Source organism: Lepisosteus platostomus, chromosome 3 (assembly GCF_059453375.1).
Source record: "Lepisosteus platostomus isolate fLepPlt1 chromosome 3, fLepPlt1.hap1, whole genome shotgun sequence".
NCBI classification, from domain to species: Eukaryota; Metazoa; Chordata; class Actinopteri; order Semionotiformes; family Lepisosteidae; genus Lepisosteus; species Lepisosteus platostomus.
In genome coordinates, this window is record NC_142613.1 from 72,781,675 (window position 1) to 72,796,558 (window position 14,884).

General features: G+C 41.3%; 1 protein-coding gene across 7 annotated transcripts in view; it reads right to left on the reverse strand.

The window, feature by feature from the left end:
• The window catches only part of bach2b (BACH transcriptional regulator 2b), a 107,178-nt gene that overhangs the window by 15,328 nt on the left and 76,966 nt on the right, over window positions 1-14,884 (reverse strand). For 6 of the 7 annotated variants that reach the window (XM_088626755.1, XM_088626759.1, XM_088626757.1 and 3 more), the window contains exons 2-3: window positions 13,665-13,919; window positions 2,173-3,708 (exon numbers count right to left, since the gene is read on the reverse strand). In XM_088626755.1, coding sequence (XP_088482881.1) covers window positions 2,173-3,708; window positions 13,665-13,907 — 1,779 coding nt within the window. In that variant the 5' untranslated portion in view covers window positions 13,908-13,919. Of the gene's footprint in view, window positions 1-2,172; window positions 3,709-13,664; window positions 13,939-14,884 lie in introns of those variants that run through there. The other variant, XM_088626754.1, reaches the window with a different exon arrangement.

Sequence of the window (14,884 nt, forward strand, 5' to 3'; positions counted from 1 at the left end):
CATAGGTTTTACCTCAGCATTTTGATTTAGGGATGATGAAAAGAATTCTACATACAATGGACAAGGATGATGTTCATTTTGTCCTGGCAACATCTAAACACAGAATGTACTTTCAGACTGCTGCACTCATGGCGGGTTTATTTTCTAGGCTTGTGCCAGAAATACAGCTACGGCTTTCTTGCCTTGGGCACAGAGCATCAGGAAAACCCTGTGAGACTAGAAGCACCTTGAATAACTTTTGCCTTCTGAGATAAGCCTACAGTTTAACAACTTCCTTCCTTACTGGAATCCATTGTTTTCAGGCTCTCTGGTTTCTATTTTAAAAATGCACTTTCAAGACAGACATTGTTTCTGCTTATAGTTGGCCATAAAAACCTCAGTCCCAGCAAAGCTTATTTTTCTAGTTGACTCTGAAGATGGTCTTGAAAGCAAGAGAGTAGTAATTTGTTGATTGGGGTCTAATGAAAGCACTTTGGCTTGGCACATTTGACACTAGATTATTTTAATTAAGCATTTCATCTCCACTGTTATTAAAAGCCCCATATTAAAATCTGAGACACCGCTATATTCACACAGAAAAAGGTAACCGGCCCATCAGAAAAATAAGCAGGTTCCCATCCTTCCATTTTCTAACCTTTTTCCCAATCCAGTTGAGCCACAGCTTATCGCGGCAATTAACAGGCGCAGGGCAGGATACACCCTGGACGGGACGCCAGTCCATTGCAACCCACACACTCATACCAGGGTCAATTTTCCTAGAAGCCAGTTAACCTACTGTACCAGTAAGTCTTTGGACTGTGGGAAGAAGCCAGAGCACCTGGTGGAAACCCATGCAAACATGGGGAGAACATACAAACTCCACACAGACAGCACCCCAGGAATTGAACCCAGTGCCCCAGCACTGAGAGGCAACAGTGCTAACCACTGCACCTCTGTGCTGCCCAAATTAGGTTCCAAATTAAGAAAATAAAATACATATTAATGATGACCATTATTACAATGAAATTCTCTGTACAGCAGTATCTATACAGCATACAGACATTACATGACTGACAGCAAACAATAATATGATGTTTACAAATTCCGACTAGGTGTAATTTTAATGCTTATCTGTTTGTGCAGTAAAACGGGATTTACAGACAAATTCTTGCCATAGTTCAAATGAAACCTGTGTTACAATTTTCTCATTTTTCAATTCAGCAGCCAAGAACTGTTCAGAAATGGAGATCACCATGGCAACACACCACTTTCTTTTGCCAGAGAAAATGTAGTTTTCCTCAGATGTATGCTTTAAAGATGACTAGACTGAAAATCCACTTCTTCGTTATGAATAAAACAACACATCGACTTTCTAGAAGGATATCATTTGTTATTTTCCTAGCCTGCAGTCATTTAAAAAGCTTTTAAGTCATAATTAAGGCTTTAAGATAGTTAGCTCCTAGTAATTAAAATACTATGTCTTACTCAGCTAAGAGGATTTGCAATTAATAATACACATGTTGATGTACAGTTTACATTGGAGCGTTAAAAAACAACATCAGAGTGCAAGTGTTTATACAAGTCCATTTCCAAATTTCCAAAGACAGCTGCGTTGAAAATAAATGAAACATATGACTGTTTCCTGGTATGTGGGCACTATTGTTGCTGCTGATTGATCAGGAGCTGAAAGGTGAGGCAGCAAATTTGGTCAGCTTTAAGTCACTTTTAACGGGTTCCTGAAATGATCAGAAATAATACTGAAAACCTGTCCGTCCCACCTATCACAAATATCAGAAAATTAGTACATTTAAGGTTTTCTATTCCTTTCCCTAAAGCTATTAGAATGTGCATCTGTCCTTCATGGCTGCTCTATGAATGCACTAACAGCCAATGCATGCCAACCGATTCATCCTAATAAAGACTAGTCTGTATTAAAATGTGCAGGCAATGACACTAGTTACTTCTTCTTTATGGTAATACTAAACATCTTGATCTGTGTATTCATATCACTAAAATGTATACTGAGAGGCATTAAAATGCAAACAAATAAGACATGCTGTGTGTTTAATGGCTCTCAGCATATTTTCATTTCACAAGAAAGACTGTCATGTGGCCAAGAGGGCCTTATTTTAAAGACATCACAGCAGTCACAGACCAAGGGTGGAAGAAACAGCATGAAAGTGTTCTCTTTACCTCAGGCCCTCTTTCCTGGACATGGCACGACTCGCTGTCTCCTTCCGAGAATGACCCCGACTCATCGCTGGAATTGGTGCCGTAGGACTGCTCACATTTAATCTTGGGCCGGACCTGGCTGTACATGGAATCCCCCGCCATCCCCTGGTCTTGTTGATCGACAGTCAGGCATCGTGCTACGTTGGAGCACGGAGAGGAGGAAAACTCAAACTGGGGTAAACTACAGGGGGAGCCCCCGCTTCCGTCTTCGGCGTAGGAGTAGGAAGAGCAGGAACTCGAAGTCCTCGTCCTGGTTTCTGAGGGGGGAGAGCGGGGGCACACCTTGATTGGCACGGGGCAGCTGGTGACCGGGCGCGACCGACATGGCAGCATGGGTTCTGAGGGCACCCCGCCGGGGGAGTAGGTCTGGGAGCAGGGGAGGGACTGGCTCGCGCCAGTCCAGAGGCTCTTTGGCATGTGATCCGAGAGGTCTTTTTCCAAAGAGTTCCCCCCAGGATAGGAATGCGCTGGAGTTCCCAGGCGATCGCACGATCCTGAGGAGAAAATGACACTCCTGCGGTCGAGCTCCGACTCCTGTTTGCAGACCCCGTCACACGAGGTGGTCTTTAATGATAATTCCTCAACCTCCTTAGGAGATGCCACAGGCAGCCCCAGCTCCCCAGCGAAAGGCCCATAGTCCTTTTTGTGGTCAACCTGAGTATCTTGGGGGCAGGCCAGTCTGTTGGTATAAAGCTGCTGTGGTGTGTTTGGCAGGCTCACCAGTTCAATGTTCTTACTGATGAGGGACCTCAAACACGTAGGTGACTTGCTTTTAGGTCCGTCCGCAAACATGTAGCTATGCTGCTTCCCATCCATCTCCATCTCCGACACTCCATCTTTCTCTTTCATGTCTTGCTCGTCTCCCGACAGGCACAGGGAGATGGTCTCTTCCTCTGCGCGCGGCTCGTTCTTTATCTGTCCCAGCGTGAGCCTTCCTGGTACGTGGGGACTGCTGTTGCTGCTGGAGCTGCTTTCCTTGAATGTGCTTGGAAAACCTGAGGTACTGGTGTGTGAGGAGCTGTCATTATTGTGCTTGGCACAGGCCCACTGGTATTTCCTGTACTTGGGACAGCGAGGAAGGTCCGAACCCCCTTGTTTTTCAAAGTCCACCCTGCCATCCTGAAAGCCGCCAGGGATGGGCACAGCTAGCCTGTCCTCATCCAGCAGCCTGGATGACTTGTTGAAGTCCAGGGGCTCTGTGCAAACTCTGGCCCTGGGCGACGTGATCTTGGTGGTCTCCGACTGCATGCTCACGTCCTCCCCCTCCGAGTTGTCATCCTCCTGGGACTGGGGGTAGGGAGCCACTTTGCGACAGAGGAGCAGACCATCTTCCTCGCTCAGGAGCTGGGCTTCCAGGAACCGAAAGCAGGAATCCTCCAGGTTGTGCATGCGCAGGAAGTCTGCGCAGCGGATGACCTCCTGGATGTTTTCTCTGCTGAGTAACAGCTTCGCAGTGTACGCAAACTGCAACAATGGGCCAAATCCCCTGGCAGTGACCTGCAAAGAAACACGGACATGGGCAGCATTACCATCAGCAGTGCTATTGTTCTGGAGTTTTCAAGTGTGGTGAGATAACCCGACAGGTCTAATGTCTATAAACAAACACTGTAAAGTATCAGTTAATCTTTCATCAGGTCAGCACCCCACATTCTGTCCCAGAGTAAATACAAACTAGCACAGCAGCTCAGCAGTGTCTGGCTCTGTGTAACCTATTCTCATCATAATAACCCTTTTTAATATCTTTATATTAAGATATAACTTTCGGCTTTTTAATATTGAGTCGCTCCCATTCTTGAATCGAATCACCAGTATTAATTACCCACCGATATTCCTCAACCTCCCGCTGTCTCAATTTTGTTACTAGTTAATATTGTACAGGGCAGGATATCTGAGACTTATCAGAAAAAGTCATGACAATGCCTACTTGATCCTGACCAGCAATGTCAAGATCTACAATTGTAATTCATGATGGTGAGACCTGAAGGTCTAATATTGAAAATTTCTAAAGGTCTTGACAAAGTACTAAATTATTTTAGTATTGCAATGAAGAGAAAATGTTATTCATTCCAAGTTCCAAAAAATCATCTAACCAAATAAGGTGTCTTTAAAATATGAATTTCTGAAACATACGGGTGTATAAAGTACAAAGAAAAAATGCAAGGAACAACAAGTTTTTAAGGACCAAATATATCTCTGTATTTACTGGTACTTTACTTTAATGTTAAGTTAAACACAATCAAATGAGAATATTTCCCACCATCAGGATAGTAACAGCCTAAGAAGTCGATATCAAAAACCCACTCTGTAAAACTGAAGTTTTTTTTTATTTCTCATTTTAATCATTAAAAAGCTTCTTTCACATGTGGGAACACACTGTATACATCTGTTGCACAAAACTGTAAAGCTGATGTTTTTACATTACTACCCGTTTGTTATTGTTATGAATCCAAAAATACCATTTGGTAAGTAGACCCATGTTGCCATGAAAATTTGTCCAGAGACTCTAGACTGTCGAAATGCAGCTTTAACTAAACTTTTGCGTCACGTGAAAGTCAAGAACTGGCAATAAATTAAATTCCATATTTTCCAACTCATTTTGTTCTTTAGGTAAACGCATTTGAATGATTCGGTTTTATTTCCAGTATTCAACACTGAATTGCAGGGAAGCATGCACTCAAATACAAAATCAGGTCACTCTGCTCCTTACAGTAATGTACTTCCAAGGCCACAAGTCTGGCAGACAGGATCGAGGGTGCCTTACATAATAATTTAACACACTGTCTTCGGCCGAGGAAACTCCCTTACAACATCCTTGCCAGACTACAGCTACTGTAATTCAGGGGCATAATGACAAGTGCCTGCCAAGTCCACTGTAGCTGCCTGACTAATCTACAGTATATCTGATCCTCATCCTCCAAGATCCCCCAGCTAAAGTTGTCCTGCCTGTCCCCTTTGGCAGACAAAAACACAAAAACAGCGAGTGTCTTTCTACTAAACGAGGTCTGTGTGTAATTGTATGGTTGCAAAGCGCACGTTATTTGTTTGGGAAACAGGGACCCCTGATGGTGGGTGTATCACAGTGCATTACCTCTGGAGAACTGTATCATTCACTCCAAGCATTGTCTCCCCGTGTCCCACAGACAAGTCTCTACCCACAGCTGGGCAGGAAGCCAGCTGTACGAGCATAGTGACAGGGACTTCTTTTTTTATGAAATTGAAATAAAAACGTAAAGCAATATAAATGTAGATCAAGAACACCCTGGTTCATAATGCTATAAAACGTGCTAACATCTATCAGTTCACAAGCGCAATAACAATAGCCGGTGCACTGTCATTGGAGGTGAAAGTCATTTTGCTTAAACAAGGCTTTGAGTTCTCCTGTGCTGAGAATGCTACTAATAAATAGAAGAGCTTGGGGAAAAGTGCTGAGCGCACGCTGGATCTATTTTCAGCTTGCATCAGCAGCTGCTGCCCGTGGGATCACGTCTTTATGTGTATCCTACACCATATGCGATTACTCTAGTGTTACAACCAGCAAGCTAATGAAGGATCGCGGCACAGGGAGAGAAACACAATCTTTACTGGAAAGGAATATGAAATGAAAGAAATAACACTGGAAAGTACAAAATAACCCACAATTTCTAGTCATTAGAGCAGAGACTTTGACATATGAAGTGTTTCAGCTGTTAATAGCACTTATTGTACAGAGTGGAGACAAAGAGACAAATTAATCAAACTGACAGATCTGGGACATTTTATGCTAATGCAAGCTTGTGGGCTTGAGATTGCATTGCTCTCTGTCTGCCAAACTGATATCATTACAGCACAGGAAACTGTATGCATATAATACTTTACAGATCTTCATATTTTACACACCATTTTCAGGAATGCTGCCAAGCTCCCTACAAATAAGCACATAATGTTACCCTCTCCCAAGAAATCCTCTACTCTTACAATGGCCTTTGCTTCTGTAACAGAAGCAGCTAATTTATGTAAATGTGCTTCAGCATATTCTTACATGTCATGCATTCTAATGAAACAGGCCACGACAATCATGCTATTTCTTTTGCAGAAAAAAAGCATCTGTGCCTTTCTAGAGTTCATTAAATGCACTGTAAAACTGATTTTTGCTGACTAACACGAATCTTCATTTTTAAATACACTCATCCATGTGGCCCCGCATCAGAGTAATGTAAACTTGTTAGTGGACAAGGTTATATTTCTTTTCTGCCCTTTTCATTTTTAAATTGACCTTTTGGAAAATAAATAAAACCCACAACATCAGTATAAATACAGGTTGTCGATAAATATAAGCTATTTTCATTCAAGGCCAGCGTATCTGACATTTTATCTAGAAGATCTCCACAAGTGACCTAACAGGCACACTGGGAATCATAAAAGCAACATACAGAACTTACTTACATACTTTTCACTTTCTGGATACCTACCACATTATACATTAAGCATTCCCTTACTTCCTTCCAAACACATTTTGCTCAATGTACTAGTATGCCTGAAAAGCCAAGTGTATGTACTATAGACTCTGTAGACAGCTTTAATTAGCAAAGCTGCCTCACCTTTAGAATAGTTTTGAACAGTGCAATTTCCTGCTGAGGGAATAATGAGTGCACAAAAACTCTTGTCAATTCCATTACATATTATGAATACTGTAAGTAATTCCTTTTCAGGGACAAAACATTAAATTCAGCAATGCTTGACACACACAAACACAGTATAATACTGTATATGTAATTGTACGTGCACATACTGTACAGCCATTGATCTTAACAAATCCAAAAAGCAGCTTTTGTGATAATATCTTTGTTTTACTTCAACACAATCACACATCTTAATGTACAGAATGTATTTACCTACCTAAATATTAGATAAGACATACTGTCCAGTATTAACACAAAATATTAAAGACACAATTATAAGAGACCTCTTAAAATTGGGACCTCTCAGCAAACAACAGTTGAGGCAGCTCTGAATTGTTGCTTCATGTTTTCGTTGGTTTAGCTACCAAACACTGCCAATAAACACTACAGCCTGTCTGAATTGGCACATTAGCCACATCTGTTGTTACTTTCAGCAACAGACCAGAAGCATGGTGTGACGTCACTGCTTGAGGTTTTGGTAGTGGTTCAGTTGTTTCTTGAAACCTTAGCTGAGCCTCCAGTTCACTGTCTGTCAACCCAATGACGCATGAACAGAGGCTGTTCACCAGCAGCCGATGATGATGATGATATTATTATTATAAATTAATAATAATAATAGTAACAGTTCTCAGTGGGGAGGAGAACAGAGTGATGAAGCCAATTGAGAGATGGGGATTATTAGGAGGCCATGATTGGTAAAGGCCAGGGGGAAATTTGACCAGGACACTGGGGTAAAATCCCTACTCTTTTCAATTTTCCATCTCATCAGAAGGACAGTGTCTCTTTACAGTATAGTGTCCCCCTCACTATACTGGGGCAATAAAACTCACATTGGCCGCAGGGTGAGCGCCCCCTGCTGGCCCCACTAACACCTCTTCCAGCAGCAGCCTTAGTTTTTCCCAGGAGGTCTCCTGTCCAGGTACTGACCAGGCTCACACCTGCTGAGCTTCAGTGAGCTGCCAGTTGGGAGTTGCAGGGTGATATGGCTGCTGGCATCGTCTGTCCTCTATCCCGCTCATTAATCCCAATGAGTCAAGGCTTTTCCCTTTTCCCACTACATGGGGGTCGACGGCCAAGTCCTTGGAATGCAGTTGTCTAATATTTTGGTAAGGCGCATTCTTTTGTGAAACAATATCTGCATTTAACAAGATTGTGGCACACTTTTATTTAAAAAAAAGTGGGTATCTTTATACTTCTCCTCACCTGGTCGCTGAGCATCTTACAGTAAAGGTGTTATGATCTGAAGAGGAGCTGCACATTAAAAATGCACACCCCAGCAGGTCACTTTGCAGAAGACATGCTGAAGCGCTAGGGTTTCTCTGAGATGCTCAACGTGATCTAATTAGCTGCTCATGAGAACACAGACAAAGGTCCCAATGAGGTCTGGCTCAGCATGAAGAACAATTTGCGACCTTTTGCGTGAGAATTACAGCCGAGATGCTTGTCTGCAGTAAATATAGCAGTACCAGGTCCTCACTCATTACCAAACTCCCAGAGTGGGTATATGGAGACTGCACTGCTGGGTGATGCCATCTGTCTACCAAGCTCTACAAGTGTTATGCAATCTGCTTGATGGGCATTAAATTCACTTAATATATGGGTACTTATTCCCAAGTTGACCAGTATTGGTTATATTTATGGCTTCAAGCTATCTGTGATTTTCCAGCAATACATGTCCATTTAAACAGTAATTGCAATATCTACATCCTAATTAGGAGAAATCACTTGCATGTTGGTACTTCCTAAAAACTGTGAAAACCATTCAATGCTACTGTTTTGTTTTTCCAACGAGTATACATGTATGCAGTTAATTTATGCTGAAATAATATGTCTCAGCAGATCTCGTGCAAAAACACATGTGAGGTGAAAATAGCTGCGTGCAATGACATACAACCAGATATTGAATATTAGGTGACTGGAGGAGTGAAATATGAGATTCCAGGGAACAGTGATCAACACCACCTGTCAATTGTGTTCCAGATACAAACGAGGTGAAACAATCAACTGTTTAATTAGGGCACAAATGTACAAGCTACTAAGCTTGTTTCAGAATGAAATAATTCTTGTTATTTTAGCTATAGTACAGTACGTATAAAGGTGCTTTATGCTCTCACCAATCAACAAAGAACCCTTCTAGCCCTAGTTCTTAATATTTTGGATACATTCTTTACAAGGAGAGTAATGACTTATTCAAGAGGCAGGATGTAAGGTTGTTTTTTTTTTTACCTGGAAGAGGTAGTGAGAGCGAGCTCACTAAAACATTAAAAAAAAAAGTTTTCATCTTTATTCCAGAAAACCCAGCAGATGCATCAATATTGCACAGTCAGTTAACTCTGCATGCTGCACCCTTCAATACCATTCAAGGAGTGCAGTCAACACTTCAAATAGATGCTGAAGCAATGCTCACAAATACTCTAGTTCACAGTTACAGTATACGATAAAGCACTCATTAGCAAAGCCTGCAAATACACAGAGCTCCCAGCACAAGTAGGTCAATCATATTTTAAAATGCTCTGTCAGGGAAAAAATCTCAGTTTCACCATATCTGAAAGAAAGGTTTTCCTCTTGTCACATTTTGGTACCCCAACTATTTTCAGATTGCTATATTTACGTTCTGAAAGTGCAATAATGAACTATCTTTCTTCATAACCTAATTAAGATGTTTTCTGGGAAAATGTTTTGAACCTCCTTTTTGTGATGGTTTTGTTTTAAATATGACTTTCCACAAGGTATATAAGCAAGAGGAGTATTGCGACTGAATAAAACCAATCTTTTTACCTTATAAATGAAATAACCTTATAGAACTATGGCACTCTAGTGCAAAACAGTTATCTGAAGGGCAATATTGAAAACTCTAAGTCAACTGTAGCATTACAATGATATACAAAAAGGTAAAAAACAATTCTTTAAGACCTCTCCTTATTCTTTCCTTTTGAGTAGGAGAAAGTCAAGGAAAAGGAGATAAATCCTGTCTATTAGAACTCTCAAAATCATTCTCTACTGCAGTTTGCTTGCCAGCTCATATTCTTATTCAAAGAAAAAACCCAAACAAGACACAAACACTCCTTTCACCAGTCAACAATTACGTATGAAAACAGCAGAAAGGGTCACTTCAGTCACAACGATGCCTAGATTACCAGGCTCCCATTGGAGTGGATAAGTCAGGAATAGATGATGTCACTGTATGTAGCCCCGGAGGCTGATCAATGAATGAATTGTCTGTCTCGCATTTCAACTGGGGACAGTTACACATGCAGTAGTTGCAGCTCCTGTGTTCTAAAGCCAAAAGAAAAAGAAAAACGTAGGTTGTAAAAAAAGAAGTGAGCAGCTCTCTTTGATCCTTGTTACCCTGTCTTATAAAAAAGGTGACGGTGTTGTACAGCACACTGCACACTGACCAGTCTGCCCTAGTGTAACCAGGCATGCCCACACTGAACAACACTGCTGCACTTTAATGAGGTCCTCGAAGCATATGACCTACTGCCTCATCAAACTGACAGGAGGTCAGATCTACCCATCTGGGACTTGCTTTCCATTAAAGGCACTTCAGTCTCAAGGAGGATGTCCATAGCAACAGCACACCTGCCACAATCCTAGCTACATCAGGTTATTTATGCTGCTTTGAAGATATGACTAAAAAGGAGAAAGTGACAGGGCACCTAACAACGCGAGCAGTGATATCATTAAATTATATTCCCCCTTGCTGTGAGATGACACTTCTTGCCTGCACAAGAATAATTTAATCACAGCACCAGTATAGTAAATACTGTGTTCTGCTAAACTGCCACAAATAGTGCACTCTAGTTTTGATCTGGAAATGTTAGTTAAGCATTACACCTGGCTGAATGTAACATTTATTCTGAGCCCTTTATTCAGCATTTCTCACCATTCATTAGCAAACAGAAGACACATTTTTAACCTCCTATTAATGTGTCAGATATCTCCCTTTTCCACACACAGCAGACACTGAAGCAAATGCTTTCACAAGTTAAGAATAACCGCTTAAGAAGGGAGATTACAATACTCTCAGACTCACAATAGGTAGATTTTTATTTTTTTTTAATGATGATATATCCAAAATAGACTCACATTTGTGTGTAATGAAGAACAATACCTACAACTTGTGCATCATTTTAAAACAAAAACTAAAAACTTCATGCATCTCATGATGCAGCCTGGCTATATGTCCCTTTTGCAGTGCCTTGCAAAACTACCTTTTCCCTTCCAATGTCCCCTTTTGTTGAATTACAATTGAAATTTACTAAAGTGTATATTTTTAATTGAAATTGGAATGCTCAAACTGAACATTTTTATGAATGAAAGAAGCTAAATATCAGCAAAAATGGAAAAAGTAAATAGAAAAAATAAAATATTTCAATTGCATATTCACCCTGCTGAGTCAGTACTTAATAGAACACCTTTGACAGGAACTAGAATTGCAAAATTATGGGCAAGTCTCTGCCAAATCTGCACACCAGCATGGTGCACTGTGCAAATTGCACCTATTCTATTTTTACTTGCTAAAACTCTGTCAAGTCATATGGGATCTGCGCCTGTGGCTGGAAGGTTGCCGGTTCGTATCCCATGGCCGGAAGAGGAATCCTACTCTGTTGGGCCCCTGAGCAAGGCCCTTAACCCCAACTGCTCCAGGGGTGCCGTATAAATGGCTGACCCTGCGCTCTGACCCCGGGCTTCTCTCCCTGTCTGTGTGTGTCATGCAGAGCAAGCTGGGGTACGCGAAAAGACAAATTTCTAATACAAGAAATTGTACATGGCCAATAAAGTGATCTGATCTGATCTGTACGGGGACTGTTGATGGGCAACAAATTCCAAGTCTTGCCACTGATTTTCAGATTCAAGTCAGCATTTTGACTGGGCCGCTTAAAACACAACTACTTTGCTTTTTGTTAAGCCGTTCCAGTGTAGCTTTGGCCATGTGCTATGGGCAATTATGCTGCTGAAATGCAAATTCCCAGCATTCTTTTAGATCGTTAGCAGACTAAAACAGATTTTCCTCCATCCATTTTCACCTCAGTCTTGACAAGTTTCCCAGTCCCTGTTGATGAGAAGCAGCCCCATAACATAATGCTGCCACCACCGTGCTTGACAGTAGGGATGGTGTTAACTGTGTTGTGTTGGGTTTTCATTTGAATATATATATATACAGCAGCAGAGTGCAAATATACATCTTAAACAGACATTACTGCTAAACACTACTTTAGGTCTTTAGGTGAAAACACTTTGTTATTAGGTACAAAAGTACTGAAAAGCAAACAAATCCACAGCAAATAGAATTAATGACACCAGAACTAAAATTCTATGTTGTGGTTCTAAATTGTTTTAAGTTATAAATGCAATATCTTTTCCCCATTTTATGAACCAAAATATAACCTCAGAATTCAATCTCAGCTTATCCTCTTGCAGGCCACGTACTGTATAAGTGTTGAGACCAGTGATGGTGACTTGCTCAGATTCTTTTTAAATTAAACACTGATGGTTCAGTGCCACTGGGCAGTCTGACTTCAACTGCAGAAAGCTGAATCTCTGTCGAAGAGTTGAAGTGACGAAGATCTTCCATTCATTGGAGCTCCTCTCAACAATTCCAAACTGTCCGCAGTGTGCAGCTGAGACGTGGAATACTATTCTTGTGCACACAATGGCTTTAGTCATTCTTTTATGGCTGTGTTCCACCAAACATTTACATCATACAATTTACCTGTTCTGTTTCTCCAAGACAAATCTTATGTCACTTTCAAACTGCCATGGGATCATAAATCACATTTTTTGCAAGAACACAAAAGGACTATGTCTGATGAGCAGTGCAGAAAATAAAAGGTTTTCTTGTGAAAGAGATGGCATGAAATAAGTGCTACTCAGCTTTATTGCAGAAGGTGTTAATTGGTGATTGTAACACTGCCAGCTGTACTGTTATTGCCAGTGAGATTCACCTATTATATTTCATCGACAAGTTTCACCTCTTTGCTATTATCTTATCATAAATTAAATGCTTGATTAAATTATCCTTTTAAACAGAGGAAGTCAGGTGCCAGCTATGAATTATGATGCTTCAGTCTTTTGTTGTAATAAAGTGATTAAATATTTGAGCAATGCCTTGTGTAAATACAGAATTAAACACTTTTTAATCAGTGCTTTTTAATCAAAGCCTCTTCTATCTGAATACAAAGAGGCAGAAAGACTATTCAAATATTTCAAGCAGAATTAGCGACACTTTCTGAGGTACAGTAGATGCCTATTTGTCTGAGATTGTGGAGTGTGGCAAAATGTACACAAATCTAACTTTGATAGCCAAAATAACTGCCACACTATTTAGAAAAACAAATGTCCAAGTCAGTGTAACAATTCTCTGAGTTTTGTGAATAAGATGCCTTTTGTGATTTTTTATTTTACTAATGTTTTATGAAGATCACATCAATGGATTCTGTGGTGTAAACCTCACAGTGTGTCACACTGAAAACAAAATATTATACACTATACATAAGTTCGGCTCATATCCCAATAAACATGTTTATCATAACCAACGACATACAGTAGTAAAGCAGGTGGGGCTGTTGAAATCACATTCCTTTGCACAATTTCTTGCTACCTAGTGTCTCATTTGGACTAACATGTATCCGTGTCCGGTATAAATGACTGGAGGACACACTGCAGGAAAAAAAATGAACGCAGAAAGAGAACAGTTTTACAACAATGGCAACACAGCAAAAGGGGACGGGGAGGGGGGGGGGGGGGCATCTCAGGAGGTGGTAACCCTGTAACTTTGCTCACGGGACATACCTCCTCAGGCAAGCTGATAACCAGCTCATATTCGGTCTGTCCCACCAGGACCTGCAAGAAGTACTCGCTGCAGGCTGCCAGGACAGCTCGGTGAGCCCGGAATTCCTTCCCCTCCACCACGATGGTCACATCACAGAGGATGTCCTGCTTCCGCTGGTCATTGAGGCACAGGAGGATATTGGTACAATGAACTGTCGACTCATACACATACATGGGGGATTCAGGCTTCTCATTCACGGACATTCCGCTCACACCCTGAAACAGAAACAAAACAAAACAGAGGAGATCGCGTTACAGCAGGGCGCATACCGCAGGGCTGACATCACTCCCCCTCTCACCCCGCGGAGCTTCTCCCATGCCAGCCAGCAGCGTTGACGAAGATTCAACAGCTCAACCCCGACGTGCTTTTGCGGCTCGCTCCCCGCCAGAGCAGCCCCTGAAAAAGGCACCGACAGAGGTGCCCTTTCGCTGCAACGACACCCTGATCAGTCCAGTGGGCTGAAGGGATCTAAAAAAGAAAAACAACTGCGCACGACCCCTTCATTGGAAGACTCTTGAGCCAGGAGCACATCATGCACATACTGTACAGTAACAGGGAAACATGCAAGACAGAAAAAACAAGACAAAGAGAAGGCAGAGAGGAATTAAAACATGGGGACAACACGGTTTCTTTTTAAACCGACTGGACTGAGCGTGTTTATGAAACACGAGGACTGTACATGCATCATGCTTTCACATGGAAAAAAAAAGTTCTGCTTTTGGCAATCTTAACTTTCGACAAATACTTTCCACCCACATGGTTGCATAAATTTGTTCCACATCTAGAAGCGTCAGATGTCAGTTCAACATGTAATTCAAATTTTAATGTCCTGTTTCTTTCCGTAAATTTACATGCAGTGCATAGAATTTGAACGGCTAGTTCTCCATTTCGTTTCTGACACTCACCACCACTAATTTAGCCTCATTTAGGCCGCTACATGTTCTGTAATTGCTTTTGTTAGCATTCCGATGTTACTTAATTAAAAAGGGAGAAGTAACAATATTTTCTGTTCATTAGATATATTACATGTGAATTAGTGAGCATTAGTTTTATTCACATAAGAAAATGACTGCGCTACTGTAGCTCTGCTCTTATTTGGCTCCTCTTCGGTGTCTTCTTCAGACCATGGCACTCCACAAAGCCACGGCACATCTTATCTCATTCTCATTTTAATATATAA